Source organism: Scophthalmus maximus, chromosome 4 (assembly GCF_022379125.1).
Source record: "Scophthalmus maximus strain ysfricsl-2021 chromosome 4, ASM2237912v1, whole genome shotgun sequence".
NCBI classification, from domain to species: domain Eukaryota; kingdom Metazoa; phylum Chordata; class Actinopteri; order Pleuronectiformes; family Scophthalmidae; genus Scophthalmus; species Scophthalmus maximus.
In genome coordinates this window covers 8,334,065-8,358,348 of record NC_061518.1, presented here as the reverse complement: position 1 = coordinate 8,358,348, position 24,284 = coordinate 8,334,065, and the positions used below count along the sequence as shown (strand labels likewise).

At 44.6% G+C, this 24,284-nt stretch overlaps 1 protein-coding gene across 2 annotated transcripts in view; it reads left to right on the top strand.

Moving 5' to 3' along the window:
* Positions 1-24,284, top strand: part of fbn1 (fibrillin 1) — a 58,262-nt gene that overhangs the window by 9,815 nt on the left and 24,163 nt on the right. For both annotated transcript variants that reach the window (XM_047331546.1, XM_035628278.2), the window contains 27 exons: positions 1,955-2,152; positions 3,269-3,394; positions 4,420-4,545; positions 5,733-5,885; positions 5,972-6,235; positions 6,963-7,115; positions 7,207-7,326; positions 7,410-7,535; positions 8,540-8,662; positions 9,762-9,884; positions 10,855-11,007; positions 11,583-11,636; positions 11,787-11,912; positions 11,995-12,120; positions 12,240-12,359; positions 12,832-12,969; positions 13,079-13,129; positions 13,248-13,373; positions 13,501-13,728; positions 13,820-13,945; positions 15,018-15,146; positions 16,878-17,003; positions 18,584-18,709; positions 18,810-18,932; positions 19,685-19,810; positions 20,415-20,540; positions 24,059-24,181. In XM_047331546.1, the coding sequence (XP_047187502.1) occupies positions 1,955-2,152; positions 3,269-3,394; positions 4,420-4,545; positions 5,733-5,885; positions 5,972-6,235; positions 6,963-7,115; positions 7,207-7,326; positions 7,410-7,535; positions 8,540-8,662; positions 9,762-9,884; positions 10,855-11,007; positions 11,583-11,636; positions 11,787-11,912; positions 11,995-12,120; positions 12,240-12,359; positions 12,832-12,969; positions 13,079-13,129; positions 13,248-13,373; positions 13,501-13,728; positions 13,820-13,945; positions 15,018-15,146; positions 16,878-17,003; positions 18,584-18,709; positions 18,810-18,932; positions 19,685-19,810; positions 20,415-20,540; positions 24,059-24,181 (3,639 nt within the window). The remainder of the gene's footprint in view (positions 1-1,954; positions 2,153-3,268; positions 3,395-4,419; positions 4,546-5,732; positions 5,886-5,971; positions 6,236-6,962; positions 7,116-7,206; positions 7,327-7,409; positions 7,536-8,539; positions 8,663-9,761; positions 9,885-10,854; positions 11,008-11,582; positions 11,637-11,786; positions 11,913-11,994; positions 12,121-12,239; positions 12,360-12,831; positions 12,970-13,078; positions 13,130-13,247; positions 13,374-13,500; positions 13,729-13,819; positions 13,946-15,017; positions 15,147-16,877; positions 17,004-18,583; positions 18,710-18,809; positions 18,933-19,684; positions 19,811-20,414; positions 20,541-24,058; positions 24,182-24,284) is intronic.

Below are 24,284 nucleotides of genomic sequence, written 5' to 3'. Positions count from 1 at the left end.
CAGCGTCTCCAAAATCGCCCACTGCCCCTTTAAGACAGAGCCAGGTTAGCTGTGTCAACTCTCTGCTACCGTATTTGTCTGGCTGATGGAACGAGCTTGAATTATTCCCAAAATGTTGGAGTACTCCTTCGATGTAGTCGCTGCTCCGGCTGGTGCTCTGTTAAACTTGTTGTCCTACATCGTTTCTGTTCATATCATCTGAGCTCCACGTTGCCTTCAGCTGGCAATTGTATCCTCAAAGAAAGAACAATTCATGGTCGCTCTCAAATGAATGTAGTGGATTTAGAAGTGGGCTACAGTATTTCCATCACGATGTAGAAGTTGCACAAAATGGAAATACTCGAGCAGTACAAGTACGAAGTGAATGTACCAGGTTACTTTCCGCCTCTGGGGCGGACGACCAAGTAGACGGAGGATCGAAAGCATTCGGTCTCCAGTGGAGCCGGAGCAGGAGGGAGAGGGAAAGAGAAGGAGAGATGACCCAGTTCTGTTTCTCACAGCGCTGGAGACAGAGCGACCGTGGAGGCTGTGGTGCACGTGACGGGTTTGGGCCGGGCCCCGGTCCACACGGGAAACGCACAATGTCTCGTTTGTTTTAAACGACTGCACTGTTGGAACTAGTCTCCCTCTTTCCTCTCGCTGTCTGTTGTCTGCCGTGAAATGTGGAAATGATTTTTGCCTTTGGATCGTGGCCAGATTCTTTTGGGAGGGATGAGTTTCCCCCCGCTCGCTTTCTCTCCGTCCCTATATCTGTTTCACCATCTCCCAGTGGTTCACCTGATAAGAGCCAGTGATTTTTGTCAAATCCACTGGGACTTTGCAACTACGCAGTGGCGTTTGGGCGGAGGACGAAGTGAGGGGATAGATGCATGCAAGCAGCGGGATCAGGGAAATGAGCTTTGAACCAGTTTCAAGGCGAGGAGGGATTAAAAATCTCGATGGAGGGAATTTCTTCACACTCTTTCAGCTCATATTTATTTCGAAGCTATTCAGTTTTAATTCTGGACTGCTGCAGCTGGTGTGGAAATCACCTACTGTCAGCCTCTGCGGGTCGTGGGGATGAGGAGCTATTCCCTACATTACTAGAAAACTAGTTTATCACTCCACAATACTACAAACTAAGGAGCTGACGATCAAATACATGCAACCAGACAGATTTTTCATTTTCTTGCTTACTTTAGCCCGTGTCTATTACTCGACACAGCCGCCTACGCAACTTTAAAAGGTTTTCCAGACCTCTTCCGTATCTCTGCTTTTCTCTGTGTCACACGCACGCACGCACACATGCACACACACACACACACACACACACACACACACTGTACCTGAGAGGCAGACAGATTAAAATGCCAGACAATGCATTCTTTACAGAGTTTGTGTTACTGTCCTCTCTGCAGTACTTTAACCACATACGATACGTGTGTTGTGGATGTGATGCTGAGGATCCTAATCATAAACTGCTGACTGGCTTTCAGAATTGTTAGATCACAATCTTTTCTTACTTCATAGCATTTCTGTTTGCGGATACCAGACAGCTTTTCCCTCAGAGAGTGTTTATTCATTCATAAGATAATTTTGGGGGGCTTTTTCCACCTTTAATTTGACAGGACAGCTAGGTGAGAAAGGGGAGACAGAGGGGAGAAGACATGCAGGAAATGATCACATGTCGGATTCGAACCCTGGACCTCTGCGTCGAGGCATAAACCTCGAAGTATATGTGTGCCTGCTCTGTCCTCTGAGCCACAAGTTTGGATTTTACATCTAAATGTTTTGTATTTTTTATTAAATCCAACATAATTTAAGAACTGCTTAAGAAGTCTAAGTTTCTCTTTCTGTCCACTGTATGTGTTCAAGTGGAAACCAAAACCTTGCCTTTTTGCATGTGTCTTGTACGGGGAAAAAAAGAAATAATGCAATGTTTGCACACAAAATAATCCCCGCTTTGCCTCTGCAGACTACCGCACTGGGCCGTGTTTTGCCTCTGTGAATAACCAGATGTGTCAAGGCCAGCTCACGGGCATTGTGTGCACAAAGACTCTGTGCTGTGCCACAGTGGGACGGGCTTGGGGTCACCCCTGTGAGATGTGTCCAGCCCAGCCTCACCCCTGCCGAAGAGGGTTCATACCAAACCACCGCACCGGGGCGTGCCAAGGTAAAGTCTGCTCCTCGGTGTCTCCGTCTCTTTTCTGTTGTTGTTTTTGTCTCTTTCTTTCTGTCTCTGTCACTCCCTCCCTCTCCTTCTTTGAGTACATTGCAGGGTCTGTTCCCTCTGGCTGTTTTAACTCCTTCTCCCTCATCATCTGCCTCCACCGCTCTCCCTCTGTCATCCCCTCGCCTCTACCCACCATCCGCTCTGCAGAGGATTAGTTCTAATTGGGTTAAATTGGGGTGGGTGGCAGTGCCTCCCACATGTGTATGGAATGCCCAGGGACACCCGCTGCGGTGGGACTGTCAGAGTCAGTAACACGGGTCAGTGGCGGTGCCACGTGGGAGAGCTCATGTCTGGAGTCGGCGGCCCTCTGCCCGCCGACTCCAGACCCAACAACATCGGAACCTCTGCAGGGGAGGCGGACCTGAGCCAGGGACCATAGGAACTTGAAGTACCCTCAGACTGCGTCAGGTCACAGCCTCCTGGAAGTTTTTTGAGCCAAGACCTACGTTTGAATCTGTCAAATTCATTAAATGCATTTCATGTAATCATTAATGTAACGCAAAGTCTCGGTTCCGTTTTTTGGGAAAGTTCGGTTGATGGACAAGTCCAGTGCTCGGGGTCAACTCTCTAATGTTGTCATCATGTCCCTCCTGTTCAAGGAAACATTCCCATTAGAGTAACAACTATAACCCTGCGTTTGACAGATCCTTTCTGTATTTCCCCCATCCCTCTTTCTATCTCTTCCTTAGTCGACATGGCCTCAATTTCTCGTCCTCCTGCACGATACAATCCTCGCTCTCTTTCTCTTTTCCCTCCTCACTTGGTAAACGCAGAAAAGTCAGTGCCAGATTGTTAAAACAGACACAATTTCAATCCAAGCACATCCATGTTCCAGATTTGTGTGTTCATGTTAGTCTCTCTTCTCTGTCTGTGTGTGTGTGTGTGTGTGTGTGTGTGTGTGTGTGTGCGCGCGCACGTGTGTGTTGCCCACTTTCCGCTGTTTATTTTGTCATCTCTGTGTCATTTCTCTTTTCTACATTAAAGGAATCGTTGTGTTCATGCGTGCGTGTGTGTGTGTGTAAGGGTGTGTATCAATTGTATGCTCTGTATATACAGATGTGGATGAGTGCCAGGCCATCCCGGGCATCTGTCACGGAGGAAACTGTATCAACACAGTGGGATCCTTTGAATGTAAATGCCCTGCTGGGCACAAATTCCACGAGGTCACACAGAAATGTGAAGGTAAGAATCCAGCTCGAAGCACATCCCAGTGAAACTGTGAAATGTCTGAATGACAGAGTGGACTAAAAACTTTATTTTGAAATGTCCCGATTAACAATGTGAAAGTAGAGTCAAAAGCCACATCTGTACCTCTGTGGTTAACTTCACCTCAGTCGCGGTATTTTGATTATTACTGCGTGGGGAAAGACCACACATAAGCCACTTTGCCCTTCCCTGGAAATCAGTTCAATTAAAGCCAAAGTAGCGCACAGGTTTTCCCCCAGTAATTCTGTACAACACTTAATTGTGACGCCCCTCGAAGAAATGTTTTAATTCTTTCTTTCTCTGTACTCGTGTCAACGTGAGACTATTTAACTTTTGGAAGAAGATAGAACGGCTTCTCGTCCACGCACAACAAATCAAGAGACAGAGGACTGTGTCTACTTGGGATCCCAATTATAAATTTCTCTCTGGCTCTCAGAATTGATAGATTATAATCTTGCTTTATAATTGTGGTCACTGATGGACTTTGAATGGTTTTTAATGTTTCTGGCTGAAAACGTTTGCATGAACTCCCCCAGAACTTTTCTCAGAACTTTTTCCAGAAATAAAGACTCACAGTTAGTCTGTGAGAAATATTGTCTCATTAAGACATGATTATGACAACTTCCAGACCAAGTTTAGCTCTGGTGAAACAGACTGCGCCGGGTTTTTGTGGCACTCTGATGCAGAGTAAAAATATGCACTATTTTATGCCCAGAAATAATTGCCGGAAAACTTCTGGACTGTGTAAAAGATGTTTGAAACAGTTCTAAGTCACAGAGTATTTCTTGACAGATTTGTATTTTTCTTTTTCTTTTGACTTTTTCGCACGATGACGTGCGCGACGTGGTTAACGGGAGAGAGGCCCCTGGATTCGGTTTCCCGTGACAATGCTTTATTTCCATTGTGATGGCCAACGTGTGCTCCAGTCACCCTCGAAGCCACTCTTCAAATGATTTCTTAGTTTGTTCACTTTCATCGACACGTACCTCTCCTCCCCTCAGATCTGGACGAGTGTTCGAACATTCCAGGTCTCTGCGGTCTGGGTGAATGCTCCAATACTGTCGGTAGCTACTTCTGCAAGTGTCCCCAGGGGTATCAGACCTCTCTGGACGGATCCAGGTGTATAGGTGAGTCCTCTCTGTCCTCCTCGGTGCCACGCCTCTCCGAGGGAATATCTACTGCGTTGTGTTTTCCTCGGTTCATTGTTACTGGGATAGGTCAAATCGGAGAAAAGGCAGTTTCCTTTTTCCACCCCATTTTGGTTCTTCTCCCTTCACGGCTGGCACTGAGAGCGGAGCGAACTGAAATCTGTCCAACATTCCAGCTGGTAGAATTTAGGTCAGTAGTCACTTGCTTGTTTCTCGTTCCACAACAATGGGATAAACTCTCTTCAGACTGAGGAGGGGCCATGCTGAGAGAAGTAAACTCTTCTTGTGCTCAGGTGACACTGATTTTTTAGATCATGGCTGGTTCCGCCTGCCAGTTTGTGTAAACAGCGTGTGTGCGTGTGTGTCGCTGAGCAGTCCACATCCTGGGAGGTTTGAAACAGTTTATATTCACACACGAGCACGCGCAGGCTCACAGACACACACAGACACTCACACACACACACACACACGCACGCACACACACACGCACGCACACACACACACACACGCACGCACGCGCACACACACACACACACACAGTTCAGTTCAGTTTGACCCAAAACAGACCAGGGAGAAATTTTGGTCAGCATAGTTCATTAGATGTACACGCACATACGCACACATGTGTTCAAGCGTACACACAAGTCTTCGCACACAAATGTATGCAAACGCACGCTCACATCATTACCCCCGCAGGAGAGGATGTTTGTGAGGAAGGAATGTCTGAGTCGTTTGCTCCAGAAAACTGTTGCGCCAAACATTTTAGTCGGTTTCCCATGCAGCAACACTCAGGCTCACCATCGACTTCGACCCCTTAAAGGGGCCATCTGTTTCTCCTGACATCTTGTCGAACTTGCATGTCAGTTTCTCCATGTGAAATACGCCGGTAAGGGCTGGGTGTGCAACAAGACATGATATATTAATGTTAATAGGGAACCTGAGTATTAGTCATGCTGACGCACAGTGCCAGAAACTGCAGGATGTAGGAACGGTTCTCAACGGATAGGAAGTGATGACTTGGAAATGGCTTCCGTTCACCAAATGATGGAAAATCTGAAGCAACGGTGACCTTGTGATTGTAGTGTTGCCAGTGTGCTCACCGAGCAGACAACACATACCGTGTTCCATACAGCATGGCGAGCTGCATGTCCTGTTGTTTCCCACAGATGCTCGTGGTGGGTACTGCTACGCTAGTCTGCTGAACGGGCGCTGTGCCAACCAAAACTCGCAGCTGTTGACCAAGATGCAGTGCTGCTGCGATAGTGGACGCTGCTGGTCTGATGGGTCCACGCCTGAAATGTGCCCCATTCGTGCAACAGGTGGGGTCCCTCACCATCACATGGCCTCGACTGTCTCTCAACACAGGCTTAAACCCTCCGTTGTTGTCCACATGTTCTCATTTTAGAAGAGTACCAGAAACTGTGTTTCCAGACACCCGATGGGAATGGTGGAGTCCCAATACCTGGTCGTGTCCCTGACCTACCCGGCATCTACCCAGTTCAATATCCTGGTCAGACTCCTGGACACGTGCCTGGTCAAATACCCATCCAGGTTCCAGGCCAGATCCCTGGGCAAATTCCGGGACAATACCCAGGACAATACCCAGGACAGTTCCCGGGACAATACCCAGGGCAATTTCCAGGACAATTACCTATAAAGCCTGCTCCAGGTATGTTCCTACTGTACTCTCTGTATTCAAAGTCAGTGAGTGCTACAATAGCTTATAACTCCTACCTTCTGGTCCGAGTCAGTGGATGTACAATGCTCCACCTCCCAATGATCTTGTTTAGCCATGTTCAAAATCCCAGTTTTGAGCAACAACAATAACAACCCACACATCACAATAACACTTCATGCAACAAGCTGCATGTTCATGATGGAAAACTTTGACTGATATTTGAATTGTGCAATGACACGGTACCGCTTGCTTCGTTTGGGTCTTGTTGCAAAGATAATAAGAGAATATGTTCACACAATGTCCGATCTTAAAGAAAACATTTGTATATATTTGCTTCAATAGATAAATATGTGCAAAGAGTTGAGGCTTAATAGAAAGAAGAAATTCAAACAACTCAGTATTTTTGAACCTCTTAACGTGAGAATAATAGAAAGTTTTGCTTAATCTTAGTGCAGTGCAAACGTCTGGCACCACAAAACTACAGGCCTGATAAATGGCGTTTTGCTTTTCCGGGCAGGTGATATGTTACATTTCTAATACTGCTCAGCTTGTACTACTGTGTGTACATGTTAGATGTTACAAATTAAGATGTCAAACTAAACGTCCTATGGTCAGCAGCATTGTGCAGAATGAAGGAGCGACGACAGACGCTGGGGATTTTTGATTATATGGTTTTATCATTTACTGATGACATGTTTGTGTGAATGTTTTTCATCAGGTCCTGTTATTATCCAAACCCAGAATATCACCAACATGTGCCAGGCCTACCGCAACCTGTGCCTGAACGGCAGGTGCATCCCCATGCCGGTAATCGGGTATCGCTGTGAGTGCAACATGGGGTACAGGGTGGATGGAAGGTCAGAGTGCATCGGTAAGTTTAGACAGACTAAGAATTTGCTTGATACCAATGTCAAGGTACGTGAAGGCAGAGAAGGTTTTTGAGCTCCAAGTTTGCCCTCCAGATGACGATGAATGTGAGAGAAGCCCATGTGCACATGGGGAATGTGTGAACACGGCTGGCTCTTACATCTGTCAGTGTCCCGCTGGATTCCAGACCACAGCCACCAGGACGGAGTGCCGAGGTCTGACACACGCACGCACGCGCACACTCTACGAGGATGCATGTCGTTGTTTTTTACCTGTGCTATCGGTTTGTTTCTGCCAGATCTGGACGAGTGTGTGGCCAACGGTCGTATCTGCAACAATGGCCGCTGTGTGAACACTGAGGGCAGCTTCCACTGCGTCTGCAATGCTGGATTTGAAATTACATCAGATGGCAAGAACTGTCAAGGTTTGTCCATTTGTGGCATCTGTATTGATGTTGTACGGACATATTGGAAGTGTTGTTCTCTGTAATTACCACAATATGAGTAATGTTAATGTTTAACATTGTTGGAGGTGGTGATTTAAAACCAATGTTGGATGTGCATTGATATCACCAAAAACCAATCAACAAAGGACTTCTTGTTTTAAGTACCTTCTTACCTTTCACGCACCCTTTTGTTTCCATTCATTTTAGTTGCTATGAAGTCTGGAGAACAGAACTTGTTTAAGAGAGGTAGTCAATCACAGCAAACCTTGATTAGAAATACTTGCCTACTTACTCTCTCGTTCTCGTTTTTTCATCCTTGACACAACAGTTTCTGTCACTTCTCATATGAACAGAAATCCCCTTTCCATGACGGCTGACCTTTCACCCTGCCGTCCATGGCGTCCTTTTGGGACTGCTATGCACACTTTGGATTTCCAAAGAGGTCACACAACACATTGTACAATGTAGTTCTGATTCAGCAGACCCTGGTCCTCATAATTTTTCCTGTCAGGTTATATTACTGACACATGAATGAAGTTTTAGGCACGGAGTGTCAGTAGAAAATCCGCCTGTTCCTCGGAGAGCTAGTTTTATCGAGTTGGCTGCTCAAAAGGCAATATTTTTAGTCCAACAATTTCAGATCCTTATCTTGGCTTAGTATTGCTGTGATAGAGAATTGGTTCTCTGGCAGCATACATAACTGGCAAATGTAAATGATTTGACATTGAGCTATCACTTTTCAAGTCCTATGTCCTTGAATGTACCACGGTGGGCGTAGAAAATAGTTTGTAATTAGTACTAATGGGGTTTTGTTTGCCACTGCATTGGACAACAGCAACAAAAGAACTTCTGTATGAGAAAGCGAGCTTCATGACATATTGACTGTGATAATGCACGAATCCTGTTGTTAACCAACAGTGCCCATCTTTCCTTGATGCAGTGCAACGCTGGGAATCTAACGATCTGTTCTTGTTCCTCCGCAGACCAGGACGAGTGTCTGATCAGGAACATGTGTCTCAATGGACTGTGCATCAATGAGGACGGCAGCTTCAAATGCATCTGTAAACCTGGATTCCTCCTCGACTCCAGTGGACGCATGTGTGTAGGTGGGTTAGTCGCAAAGCTCGCACACTGTAAGATCACTACATTCTCATGTTACCTGGCTGCCGTACATCCGCAGTATACATATATATATATATATATATATTTCATGTCAGTTCTTTTCACCTGCATTTTCAGCTAACTGTGAAGGTGGCTACCTCTCTGGCATGTTAGTGGTTCTGTTATGTGAGTCTTTGCACACAAGGCAAAAATCCCCCTAAAAGCCTTGGAAAAATCCCTTCGCATCCTGGCAGGCCAGCTGGACGTGTGAATATTTGGGGCCCGCCTATTTTTCAGATTCTTGCAGACAGTCTTTCCTAAACTAGTTCGTTGCGAACAGAAAAGAGACTTAAATTGACAACACGTGTTGCCATTGGCGTCGGTTTTGATTTTTGGACACAAAGACTTGTGAATCACAGAGCAATTGATCAACCATTTTGTTGTATATGATGCTATCAGTGTGGAACCTTAAAGGCAACATCAAACAGAGATCGCATTGATATAATGTTAAAAGAAAAGGAGTGTGGTACCATAAATCTTCGCACAGTCTTTTCAGTGTGTAACCCACACTGATTTTTCTCTCCGTGGCTTCGGATACAGACGTTTGATCTCAGAGACACTGACCTGGTTCAGTCTTTGCAGAATAAATAAATAAGAGAGTCGGGTGTGGGTGACGTGTGCTGATGTATGCACTCATTAATGAGATGTGTAGTCTGAGGGGCCCTGGGACCTCATTGACTCCATCTACAGTCTGCTTGTCCCCCGACACGCACGCACGCACACACACACACACACACACACACACACACACACACACACACAGTTATGCGTGCATACCATATCACTGTTTACGCTCATTATGATAATCATTATAATACACTGATGGGATTAAGGGAAAGGAAAAGAATGTTTTCTTAGTTGAAGTCATAAAAATTTAAACTGTGCAGCAGTAATGGCAGCATTTTTAATGAATCAGATGCCCGAGGACTTTATTATCCGCTGCTTGAACAGGATATTGGTTTCTTTTAATAGATCCTAGACTATTACGAGTTGTTTTGTGAAGAGAAATGTATGAAGAAATCATTTTGCTGCATCTGTTTCTAGACATTGACGAGTGCGAGACTCCAGGCATGTGTATGAATGGCCGCTGCCTCAACACGGAGGGATCTTTCCGCTGTGAGTGTATGGCTGGGATGGCGGTGGGCCTGGACGGACGGGTCTGTGTCGGTGAGTAAATGGAGCTTTAGTTTTGTTTCCAGGAATGGTTCCCGTGTTTGTTTTGGTTAACGTGGCATACAGAAATCTCACACCAATCTCAGCACAGACACAACACAACTCTTTAGGTGAGGGTAGATACCCTAGTGTACCTTTGCTTCAGGAGTTGCTGAAGGCAACACAGACTTCCTTTTGTTTTGTATCTGACATGGTGTCCCTCTGTTTCAGTCTGACTGCAGATTCTCTGTCAGTGTTCCACCGTTGCACAGAGATGATACAGATTTACTTTGAGTATTTTCTACCATGTCGGTCATTGACTGCGTTAATAAAGAATCGGTAATTCCAGCAGTTTACTACAAATACGCTCAGGTTTCCAGTGAATCCTCACAATGGATGGTCTCCGTGTGCCTGTCTGAGTGGGCATACTTTTAATCTCAGATATTCTCAACAGAACAACCACAACAACAAAATATTCCTTTAGTTCTGTGATGAAATAAGCAAAACTTGATGAGGCGTAGAATAATTATGTCGTATTAAACTTTAGCGAATACCATCCTGTTGCAACCACACGCTCACTATCATTCATGAGCTGTTGTTGATCAACAGTGATAAATGTTTCCCTGCTGCCTCGTGCTTCAATCCCCCGGACTCGCAGTCAGAATCCAGATCTGTTTATGCCTTTTATTTTCAACATTCCCACATTTCCCCCCCGAAAGACGTGAATTGTGTGAGAAGCATTGAAATGCTGTTATTCAGCCTGGGTGAGTTTTCATCGGGATGATATCAGTGCGGTAGAATGCCGCAAATCCCTGGATATTATGGAAAGAGAACAACCATTTGTTTTGCCAGTCTTGTTGTTTATTGGAGCTGCAGGCTCTCGCCTCTCCCCTTTCCCTCTTTCTGTCTGGCTCTTGCCTCTTTCCAGATCTCTTGCCTCATCTGCGTTTCTCATAGACTGTCTGTCATGTTTTGTCTGACACAGACACGCATATGCGCAGTTCGTGTTATGGTGGCTACAAGCGGGGACAGTGTGTTAGGCCTTTATTTGGAGCTGTGACAAAGTCGGAGTGCTGCTGTGCCAGCACGGAGTACGCCTACGGGGAGCCCTGCCAGCCCTGCCCACCACAAAGCTCTGGTATGGGTACTCCAATCACTCCACCCTTTACACATATCACACGCACACGCGCACACACACGCACACACACACACACACACACACGCACGCACTCAAACACACACACACGCACGCACTCAAACACAGCGTTAAATTCAAAGCACACCTGTAAAAGTCAGGATGATCAGATCAAACGCTCAGTCTTCTCTGACATACCAGATTGGATTTCAGTATAATGGTCACGGTTAAGACGCCCCTTCATTTCGGAGACACTGACAGCCTCCACGCACACACACACACAAGAACACACAAGAACACACGCATACACGCGTGCACGCTTCATGCAGTCACTTCTCATTAGTCCTGCCAATTAAAGTTTCTGTATCAACAGACGCCAGAGCCGCACCACATTAAGGAGATGGTTTTATTTACATGTAGGCTAAATGAGAAAGCATGGAAATGGATAATAGCACGGTATAAATTTCTTGCTTTGAGATTTCTTTTGGATTTTGCTAAATGCAATATTCTCTTTAAAAAAAAGAAACGATTTCTCATTTTTATCAACTCATCTGTTCTGCTTGTGCACTCTGTTGCAGCTGAGTTCCTGGCACTGTGCCCCAACAGCATTGGCATAACCGGCGACGGAAGAGGTAATTAATGGCCACGACGTCGTCAAGCTCCTGTGTGTGTTTCTTTAGAATTAAAACACAGAGCGCGCAAACACCAAACAGGGAACATGTGACTTAAAGGCAGTTGTTTTTATAGTCTGATGTTCAACACGCTATTCTTTACCTTCTCAGATATTAACGAGTGTGCCCTCGACCCGGAAATCTGCCAGAACGGCGTGTGTGAGAACATGCTGAGGACATACAAATGCACCTGCAACGAGGGTTTTGAGGTCGACCTGACGGGCAAAAATTGTGTCGGTGGGTGAATTGCTCTCTATTGTAAATATAAAGTTAATATCAAACGGCAGGGAAGTCATCTCTTTGTGTGTTTTCTCCTCAGATATTGATGAATGCCTGATGAACCGACTGCTCTGTGACAACGGGCTGTGCAGGAACACGCCAGGCAGTTTCACCTGTCAGTGTCCCAAAGGATACCGCTTCGACTCGGAGACGGACGTCTGCGAGGGTCAGACACGCGTTCATGCGGTTGAGCAGTACAGTGTCACTTCAGCACCGCGTGTGCTGTGTCTGTCAGAGTGATCACAAAAGGCCAAACGCTTGTGCTTTTTCTCTCCTCTCCCACAGATGTGAATGAGTGCAAGTCTAGCCCCTGTGTTAACGGAGATTGCAAGAACAGCCAAGGGTCCTTTGTGTGTTTGTGTACAACGGGCAGTTCCCTGGACAGCTCCGGGCTGGAGTGCATCGGTGAGGGAGCATTGTTTTGTTTGAACTAAATCAAATTACCAAAATAGGAAACTTTAACCGGCAAAGTACTTTCTTATTCAATAGAAAAATGATTACAAAAAACATTGCTGCAAGTCAGGGATTAACTACATCAAACAATGTGAGAAAAGTGGGTTGAAAAAGAAGCACCAGGCCTGTCTTCTTAAAATCTTGGCAAAATGTAACAAAAACCATGGAAAAAACCAGTGAGAGATTAAACAAGTGGTGTCCAGAGAAAGTGCTTTCTTGACTAGTAAGCCAATCAGCACTCGTGCTTCATTTTAGAAAAGTGATGTAGATTCATTTAATCTTATTAAGATTGTAAGATTTAATGATCAATTACAGAATTCCTGTAATTGTTAAAATAAAATATACAACTGTTTCGACCCACATATGATTTCATTTCATATAACTAAATGTCTAGTAAGTATAGTTGTTTTTTTTCACAAAACAGAGACTACTAAAAGCACCTGCTGGCTGAAAATAGTCAATAATCGCTGTGAGGTCAACATCAACGGGGCAACACTGAAGTCTCACTGCTGCTCCACGCTGGGAGAGGCCTGGAACAGCCCGTGTGCCAAATGTGAAAAAGGTGAGAAGATAGATATGCATCATGTTGCACCTTTAGAGGAACCACGTGCTAATGTTTCCATATACATCTGCAATGACCGACATTCTGTTGTGTGCCCTCCTTTATTCAGATCCAATCTGTAGTAAAGGCTTCGCTAGAGTGCGAGGAAATGTCTGTGAAGGTAAGGTCCGCTTCGATGCCACCTAGATCTGGAGAGTCACACGCGCTTCTTTTTAACTGGAGGAATGTGAAACACTGGACCTGTCGTTGACGATGCTCTGTTTGTCGCCTGCTGTCAGATGTGGATGAATGTCAAGTGTTTCCCGGAGTGTGCATCAACGGCAAGTGCATCAACACAGCAGGCTCGTTTTTCTGCCAGTGCCCCCCGGGAATGACCGTTGACGTCAGCGGCAGGATGTGCATTGGTGGGTATTATGTGCAGTATGTGAGTCCACATGTGGTGTTTATGTGTGATAGCGTTTCCTTCTGTTTACCATTTGTTTGTGTGTGTGTGTGTGTGTGTGTGTGTGTGTATGTCTGTGATTTTTCCAGACCTGCGTACTGAGCAGTGTTACCTCACCCACGAGGACGAGCGCTGTGGGGCTCCTATCCCAGGGAAGCACCGGGTGGATGCCTGCTGCTGCTCAGTCGGCGTGGCCTGGGGCCCCGAATGTGACGAGTGTCCGGAAAAGGGAGCTCCGGAATATTCCCAGCTCTGCCCCCGGGGCCCGGGCTTCTCACACAGGGGTGACTTCATCAACGGCAGACCCTTCCTGAAAGGTATCTCGCTGTCCACAGACATCATTGACCGCTTGGGATGTTTCACCAAACGGTCTCTCACCTGTCTTCCTCCCTCTGCTCTTTACCTCAGATATAAATGAATGCAGGATGATAAACACCCTGTGCTCGAATGGGCGGTGCAGAAACACCATCGGCAGCTTCCGCTGTCGCTGCGACAACGGCTACGCCCTGGACTCCGATGAGCGGAACTGTACCGGTGAGTCGCACTGAACGAATCGGTCAAACCATCTTTATGTCAATTAGTCGGTGCAAAGAAATTGATCAAAAACAAATTGAGAGTTGTTGAAAACTGAATCGCTCTAAATTTGGGGCAATTTAAGCACAATTTGAGAATATTTTGTGGAAATTGTGGATTCATTTTGCGATTGGCAAACATTTCATAGACTAAACAATGAATTGATTGATTGAAAAGTTGTTGACTGATGAATGAATATAATAATTTGACGCAGCCCACAGTATAGCAGACAACAGTTGATCAAATGTACAATACAACAAAGATTACATTTTGAATTTGCAGTTCATGTATTGCCAGTAAAATCGAAACATCTCCAGCTTCTATTTTGTTTGGTTGGAGCGTTTGCTCAGCATCATCTACAACAACATTGCAGCAATTGCATTTTATCTCAACAAGTATAGCCATTTTCCATCGGTCCCCCTTTTCTGAATCCCTCTGCCAACACTAATTACAGTAAAGTGGTGTAAATCCATCGCCTACATTCACAAACTTCATTCACTCTAATGGGAATCTGGCTGCTTTGGACTTGTTGGAGCTGGTCCCTGTCGTCTGGTTAGCTACATTACTGCTCTGTTGAAATGTGCACACAATCATTTAAGGTTTAAAATTGCAGTGCCATTACTTTATTCCGAAATAATTTATAGGCTCCTTGTAAGTAAATGATACCAGGGACCTTTTAACCCCGAATGAGTGATGTCCCACTCTTTGTCTTCAAAATGTGGATTAAGATCAAAAGGGAACAGTCTTTGAGATTTAAACTTTGGCGGAATATGCTCAAAGACCTTAATTCACCCCTTAAATGTATATTGTAGTCTTTTAAAAAAAAAAACAGGTTTTTACCATATGTTAAATAGGGTTAGGGTCTGATCTTCTCTGTTCATCACTTCTGTGTTACCTCACTTTGTTTCTGAATTTGAAAAGCATTGCATTTTAACATTTCACATCTCTCTCTGTTTTAAAAATGTTTTTCACAGCATGCATGGGTGTTAGTACTGTTTTTATGGGGACGCTCCACTCTGCTCTTTTCCTGTAGACATCGACGAGTGCCGCATCTCTCCAGACCTGTGTGGGCAGGGCAGCTGTATCAACACACCAGGAGATTTCGAATGCGAGTGCTTTGAGGGTTATGAGAGTGGCTTCATGATGATGAAAAACTGCATGGGTAGGTGACGAATCCTCACACCCACACACCCACGCCGGCACACGATAAAAATGAATACACTTGAGTTGAACTATTTGAAAATTTCAAATCACGATTGTAGTGAACTATATTATCGCGGTTAACAGTATCATCGCGATATTTCTTAATAGCAGCGTTTTCCGGTGTTCAGCTCCCCCTGAGAGCAGAGCAGGCTCATTGACTAAATACTTTGTATGAGTTCAACAATTTGCTGAACTTCAGCCAAATTACAAATTATGTCACATAGTTACGCTGGACAATTCATTTTGTCAGTACATCTGTCACTGCCTTCTGGTTCTTCCACCATGTTTTTGCAACACATGACAAATCCACGTTGCTCGATTCAACTGAATCACAACTGGCATCAACCCCGGTTTTAACGGTAATTAGAAATTGAAACGGTACTACTAACTCCCGGGAATTTTACCAAGGTTTACCATTTGCCGTTTCATCCCTACAATGCACACAGCTTATCGCCTCTTCGGCTTGACGCGATCGGGTCCAGTTAGATGCGGACACAGCACTTTCACGTGAAATAATTTAGTCTGAGGATGTGAGTGGGAAACTTGATCTCCCTCTCTCACACACCGTTAAAGTATCTGCGAGCGCGCGGCTTTGCCAACCAATAAAGGTCTCCAAGTTTTGGGAGGGCCTGCACCGCAACCCTCGTCCCAGTCACAACCCAGCCATCTCCTCCACGCTCCCGCTTGGGCCATAAGCTCTGGATGAGGTGCTTGGGTTCACATGCCAGCCCTGGAAGACTCGCTGTTTAGACGGCTGATGTAATCCGAAATTTCCAGCCTGTGTACTGTTGTGTATATGTGAGAGTGTGTGTGTGTGTGTGTTAAACTGACTTTATTTAAAAACCCATGTGGGGTGTTGAGAGGGCCTAGCCTGTGCAGCCCAACTGTTGTCACAATCACTTTGCAAAACTGCCCCGTGAAGTCTTAAAGATAATTGTTCGTTATTAGATACGTGACTTGCATGTGAGGGACACGTAATCAAGTGCCCAGCGAACTGTTTTTGTCTCTGTTTTTATGCGCGGCTACGAGTAATAATGTTCTGCCATCTGTGAAAATACTTAATGCTCTATTTCTGTTGTGGTTTGCCTCCGACGCCGCTTGATTAAAATCTTGGGGAAAATCGTACACACAAAATGGAGAGCCTCAATACTTTTGTTGGCCCAAAGCCGCCATTTGACGAAAATTGGCAAAGACTAATTTTACTTGCATGCAATGGCTAAAAATAAAAAAAAAGGATCCTTGGCTGGAAATAATGTGGGCAGGGTATCAATCATAAGCTGTTGGTACTGACTAGGCTAGAAGGCTAACAAAAATAACTAACAAGTAAAAATGTATGCAGCTTTTTACCAAACTCAATCATTTTTTGTTACCGTCAATATACATTTTAAACTGCCAGCCATGGACCTGCCGCCCCTATTCTTTCACTTCAAGTACTTCCTGAATCAGGACGTCCTACAGTCTCTCTTAAACTGGAGTCTCGCTAATTTGCGGGTCAAAGTTTAACACATTTTCATACGCAAATGTACCAACTGAAAACGTAGTTCTGAATTTATCGATCCAGTGGGCGACATGGTGAGACAAATATTTGAAGCCATTGGTACAACTTTGACTGAACCCCAACACCACATTCCTCCACGTGTGTCTGTGTGTGTATTGTATTTGACATGGTTGTGTGGTCTTCCACCCTCAGACATCGACGAGTGTGAGAGGAACCCTCTGCTGTGCCGCGGGGGCGAGTGTGTAAACACGGAGGGCAGCTTCCAATGCTTGTGTCCTGACGGACACGAGATCGCTCCTGATGGGTCGGCCTGCCTCGGTGAGTTATGAGACTCCCCTGTACACGTCTTGCTTTTCTCCCTTCTTTGACGAATCTGTATGAGAGAATGTGTTTTTTCTGAGAAATTAAGGTGGGGCTGGGAAAAAAAAGTGTGAATGGGGATGTTGTCTGACAGTTTGAATGACAAGTGGGCTTTGGAGGCTCTGTGTGGGTGTGGGAGTGTTGAAGTTAGGTCTATGTGTGGGGTATATCATGTTTGGTCTTTATAATATTCATTTTAGTGTTTGGTACTGTCCTTATTTCTTTTATTTCTTCTGTTTTGACAATGCAGCCTTTATAGTATGTGTCCAGTTCTCATTGGATGATTGAAAAGTTGGCCACATCGATGTGTGTAAATATAGGCAGTTCGTGGCTGATACATGTTGATGACCGATATATTGGTTGGCCGTTAATATTGGCCAATATGAGCCTTTAATAGACATCGGTAACGGCGTATGTTTGCCGATATAAAAACTTTTATTCTATGGAGTAAACAATGCAGAAAAGATGTTGCATCCATGTTTATATTTTACTTAAATACTCTTTTTATTTATAATGAAGTTTATGGTCAAACTGTAAAACATCAAGCCTCAGTCACATTTCTTTGCCATAATCCGATCGGCCCCCAAAAGTCCATATCGGTCGGGCTCCATTGTTGAGTTTAGTTCATTCATTCACATGTTGGTTACTTCAGCACCAAATTGACATGACAAGTGGTGTTGGCAACTCTTTCTACAAGAACAGGAAACCGGCCCGACTATTTGAGTGTTCTCTATGGTTGCACAACTCCCATGTTTAGCTTATACTGCAGCAGTGAGTTGGAAATGCATCATTCACTGGGTGTCCTTCTGATGACCTAATGCAGTGTGTTGAGGTTTCACTACATGATGTAACACTCACTGCCCCATAAGCTCATCTATTTTTTTTGTATTACCACCCAAACTAATAAAAAAACAATTAAGGCATTACTGGGAAATGCCTACCTCATCCCTTCTGAGACGTTGGTCTTCATTATCTCTGCTGAAGTGTTAAGATGAAAATAATGATAACTCACTTTAGTTACATAGCAAATTTCATACAGATGAGGGAAATGCAACGTGTTTAATGATGTCAGATTCCTTGTTGGAAAATTGTCCTATTCATTAACATTAGGTTCGGAATCCATCGGCAAACATCCGTCACAGTTTGCACTTGATAAATGGTCTTCACTGTAATTGACCGGTCTCACAATGGTGTTAATTAACGAGTAAATGCAAGAGCACCGATGGTGTAATTAAGTTTGTGTTTAGAGCGGGAATTATTGGTCATTTAATTACACCAAAAATTACAAAAAGTTGAATATCAATGAGGTTTGGCTGACGAAACAAGGATTTTTAATGGGGGTTTTTTGTTGTTTTTTTTAACATATCAACAGGATAATTGATGAAGTAATTGACGTTCAGGATCATGTGACTTATTCCAGTTACCCCGTCCTGACTTGCATGTCAAGTCCAACCATCGTGCAGACATTGCTCGTGGTTGAGTGACAGTGTTGACCGTGTGAGCTTCCCCTCATTGACGATGGCTCCGTCCTATCACAGATATCAACGAATGCGAGCTGAGCGACCGGCTGTGCAGGAACGGCCAGTGTGTCAACATGATTGGCCGCTACCAGTGCACCTGCGACACGGGCTACAAGTCTACGGAGAGCAGGCTGGAGTGTGTCGGTAGGTGCTGGACAACTCATTTCTTCACTGGAACATAATGTGCAGTTGAAATTTCATGCCACTGGTATGTGACAGGTCGTGTCTCTTTTTTGCCCGTCAGACATCGATGAGTGCACCATTGAGAACGGCGGCTGCGAGACTTTCTGCACCAACTCCGAGGGCAGTTACGAGTGCAGCTGCCACAGTGGCTACGCCCTGATGCCCGACCAAAGAAGCTGCACTGGTGAGTGTCTCTTTATATTGTTGTCCAAAAAAACATTATTATTTTTGTCTTATTTGCCAAGATGTGGTGACTAAAGCAAACTCTCTTTCAGTGATGAGTGGTACAGTTTAGGTTTTTCTGTAAATTACACATATGGAAGTAAATACTTCTAGGCCTGTGTTTAGTAGAGAGACACTCCTGTAATTTGAATGGCGTTTATTCAAAGCCAACATACGCTGATCCACAGGGAGAAAAAACAAAACTGTCCTGAAGACTGTCCATTCGTCATGAGCTTCTAAATATTACGAGATAACAAAAGAAAAGATGGTGCTTTTTGATTAACATAGCAGTCAGTTTAACAGTATTTCTGGCCGAGAGGATTTTAGCGAACAACAGCGGCTTCCTGTGTTGTTCATTGGTCGACTCTTATTCCTTGAATTGCCATAAAGAACACAGACAGAGATCGAGGATGATTTGTGCAAAAGAAGAACTACCTTGTCATTGCTTAGCACAATGTTCACTTCATTTTGCAAGCTCTGTCCTCAATTGACCCCAGTCATTGAATATGAATAAAAAAAAAACTAAAAAAAACGAGAGACCATGATTTTTCTGTACGGTTCAGGTTTGGGACCCTTTCAAAAAACGTATGGTGAACACAATAATTCCTTAACTTTAAAGCCAGGTATATTAGATTTAACAATGTCTTTTTTCCTGTCGTCTCTACTAATGCTGCTCCCATTTTGCCTTTCTGCCTCGGTGTCCTCAATCTTCAGATATTGATGAGTGTGAGGAGAGCCCAGATATCTGCGATGGAGGCCAGTGTACAAACACCCCGGGGACGTACCAGTGTCTGTGCTATGATGGCTTCATGTCGTCTGAGGATATGAAGACCTGCCTGGGTAAAAGGATGCACCTCTTCATACCCCAAATAAGACGCTGCGGCTACGCTCGCTGCGGCTACGCTCGCTGCGGCGCTGTGCTTATTGAATCCAGGGGGTTCTCTGGGAGTTACTGAAACAGCGTGATGATCATGTTAATGGTTATCCAAGATATGAGTCATGAGAATAACACTTAATGACTCCCTGAGTCTGTTTATGAGAGAGCCGGGAGAGTCATGTTGCTGTTGTTGATTTATAAGAAAGTGAACATTGTGTTAGTTTGCTTAAGCAGGGAGGACTACGTGACATTTAGATGTCTGGTTCCACTGAGGGAGACAACCAAAACCTGTCGCCAATGATGCAAGGCATTCTGAATGTCTCTGCACGAACACATGATCTTTTATCGCCTTATTTATTAAAGGCAAACACCTTTTAAAGCCTCAGTATAGGTCATGATGTTATTCTTTTGTGAGTCACCTTTATATATAACCCTTTTGTCAGGCAAAACACATGATCTAATTCAGTTGTATTCTTTGTCATAAGCTTTCCTTCCGTGTAGTCGTGTTTAGCACATTAACATTCTTGCTCCATCTCTATTTCACTCGTCTCTTCCCTCCCTGTCTAGATGTTGACGAGTGTGAGCTGAACCCAAACATCTGCCTGAGTGGGAACTGTGAGAACACTAAGGGATCCTTCATCTGTCACTGCGACCTGGGATACTCTGTGCGCAAGGGAACGACCGGCTGCACAGGTGAACGAAACAAACACACGCACACACACACAAGCACAAGCATTCCAACCCATAAAAAAAAGATCCTGTCAGTGGAGGGACGTGGACGGGAGTGAAAGGAGGGAGTAGAGAGCAGCTACGTGGTGAAGGAGAGTGCGTGCGTGTGGCAGCGCAGGCAAACTGAAAAGAGAGGTGAGAAATGAGAGGTTGCGGGGAGAATGTCTAACCAGCAGCAGCTCTGACATTACTCACCCTCATTCAGGAGCTCCTGTCTGACTTGATGAGAAACACACACGCGCGCGCACGCACGCACGCACCATCAGCAACAAGAGCAGCAGCAGCAGCAATGAGATCACAATCATTCCGTCAGATATGAGCATCACATTGCACCTCTGTTTATTCCTTTGTTGCATTTTCATTATGGTCAGTTAAACATTACGTGATGGTTGGAAGAACTCCGCGGCTCGTCATCACCTGCAACGGCTCCAGAAAGCATAAATACAAGGTCCATGCGGCTGATAGAGAGTCCTTCGCTAGCTTGGAATCGCTTCTCGTCCAGCCAAGTGAAGTCTGATTTATTAGGCCACTTAGAAATTAGGGCTTGAAGGCATGAGCGTGGGCAGTGATCTTTATCGGCCCTCGTCTCGGTCATCGAAGTGAGTCAGACACACGATCAGCAGCAGTAAATATACATGGTTGTCTGTATGTGATTCAAAACCCCCTCCCATTCACTAACTCACACACACACAAGCACACACACACACACACACACACACACACAGACACTTTAGTATTTTCCTTGTTTTGAGAAACCCGGGTTGCAGTAAAGCAGGCGGTTCTGATTCACAGGTTTGGAGTTTCGGCCCCGGAATACCAGGGAATCAGGTCGCTAATTCCTCTCAGGCAGGCAGGATGTCTTACTTTAGACAAGTGAACAGAACCTGCTACTCCTTTTGGAAAAGATCCCCTTCCAATATATCCTGACAACAAAAAAAAAAATGCATAAGAAATTGGTTTCCATTGTCGAATTGCCTTACGTGACCACGTTGGTATTTGTGGACTCAGTCGTCTTGCATGTGTGCATGTTGAGTGTGTGTGTGTGTGTGTGTGTGAATGTGGTGCTCTCGAGCCCAGATCTGATTCAGCTCTCGATGAAGCTTCCACAAGAATTTTTTTTGTTCCACAACACTAAGAGCTCAGGCCCAGGGAGTGATAATTTATATGTACACTTTAAGTAGTTCTGTGTCCTAGTGTACATTGGAAAGTTAGGACTGGGTGGAGATGTACTGGTGCAGTTTACAAGGCCTCTTAACTTTAGAGAGAGGGTCGGGGTGAGGGGTTAAGCCTGTTGAAATAATCATCTTTCTGCTCAAATGACAAGACAGTCAAATACTGTGAGTTAAAGCAAGGCTGCGACTTTGAAAACATGGACTTCAACTCATTCTGTTCGGTGTGGTACGACCAGTAGCTTATGGTGGCTGGTGATTTTTAGTGTCAGCAGCTTAGATGGATATTGTTGTGTAACTGACTTTACTGAGTCAGTTTACTAATCTTACAAGTCCTCTCTACTTGTTGTACTACATTTTAATATTTCACTCGTCGCCACATATGTTGCTGTTTAAAATACAGACTAAGATAACTTCGTCCAATGTCGCTGTTTCGTCACTTGACCCAGTTAGTATTTTTTTTATTAAGTTGTGGTTTTAAAGTTTGAGCCTGGCATCACTTCTACTCTGTGGAGAATTATGTAATATGTAGGCCTATTGCTATATATTTGTAGAGGTGGTGCACATTAATCTGACGATAAATGTGGCACACCCAGTTTTTCTGATGCACACCCAGAGTCTCTTTTCTTTTCGCTAGAATCTGAAAAATATGGCGTTGTTTGGCAGACATGTAAATGTCTCTTTATTGTGCATCTCTTCCTCTAAAAAGGATAATTGCATGTGAAGTGCCCGTTCTTGCAAGGCCAGATTGTCAGAAAGGCCGCCACACTGGAAGACATTTTGCCATGCAGAGTATTGTGACAGGCAGTGATACAGTTAAAGGAAACAGACAGACAGTGAGGCAGGCATACAAACTGGGAGACAGCTAGTCATGTCCCCACTCCTGACGGGCAGATGTGTAATTCTCTGCCCTCCTTTTTATAACCGCTTTTTAGCATTTAATCTGTCAACCGTTAGCCTAGTTAAATCAACCCTCTTCTTTGACACCAGCTGTGGTGTCAGACTCTTCTCGCATGCAACAACGCCTGTTTGCATTTTACATTCCCACTTGAGAATGTGTGTGTTTGGTGTGCTCTGTCATCAAAGGCTTGGGGGAAATGATCTTTAATTCCATCTGTAATCCAGGGAGATTCGTTTGCTCCCAGCCCTCATATTAACGCGGTCATCAGATGCAGTGTAAATATACCGTACCCTCTCCTCAGGAAGACCATAAACCAGCAGCACTAATCTCTAATTGACAGTGTTTTGAATTACTACCCTCACAGAGACAGACGCACAGAGAGGAGTGTGTCTCACTGCTTTATAAGTCCCAACATCTTAATTGAGTTCATCGAATTTCCCTTGATGTACAGTGACACATAGTATTTCTCTGTGAGAGGCCGTAACATTCAGACCTCAGGCTCAGGGCCATGCAGGTATTGTGTTGGTCAAGTTCTCACAGAGTTCTTTGAGCTCCGATTGGCAGTTAGCATTGTCGTGGCTCCATGCAGGCTTTTCCCATTGTGCCATGTACTCGATCATGTCAGAACCACTTGAGGAACAAGAGCTGCAGAGCCAAAGCCACATCCACGGTCGCTTATCGCCACCAGCTGCTTCATAGACATCCCTATTGGTTACACCCTGCAGGATGTAAACAGCTTTCACGGGCAGAGCAGGATTCGTTTGCAGCTGATTTAATCATTATTATTAGAATGCAGGGTTCAGCAACAGGTTTGCACATTTAAAGATGTCATTTTATAACCACATATTGGCATCATACATTGGCATTGAGTTCTGATACAGTTACCAGGGTTAAAATAGCGAAGGGCTGCTTTTTCACAGAGTTGGCACAAAAACAATTTTATCTGGGAAAGACAAAATTTCTTAACTTGACAGCTGTGGTGGTGAGGAGGTCTGTATGTGCAGTTACAAAAGCCTCATATGAGAGTCCAGTGTCTGTGGATCGGTGACCTTTGCCTCAGAATAACCTCAGAAATTTTGGTTCAGACCGAGCAGACACTAAAGATTTAGTATGTTTTTTCTTATCGCACTCTGGACACAGTTGCACAAGGATAACACGCAGTCTGGGTCTGGGTATTAGCATCAGAGTTCATGAGAATCTCTTTGTGTATCCTGCTCATGGACGCAGACAGTGAGTCAGAAAGACTTGATTCAGTCATGTCCTGCTGCTGTCTTTATCCAATTTAAACCAAGCATCAACTCTCCCACGGTGCCAAGAAATGGGATTTAAGACTCAATTCATCAGATCACCAGAGCAGTGTCTTTTTTTCTTTCTTTCTTCACATGGCATCTTGTTTGTTTCCTCTTTGTCAGATATCAATGAATGTGAGATTGGAGCCCATAACTGTGACGGACATGCTACGTGCACCAACACAGCTGGCAGCTTCAAATGCAACTGTGCCCCAGGGTGGATTGGCAACGGCCTCAAATGCACAGGTAAGGCTGAGGGCCCTGAATATCTAACATATAATTATGATACATAAAATATAATAAGCTCTATATAGGACCTGCCCATTGTTTTGTTTTTTGGAGTATAAAA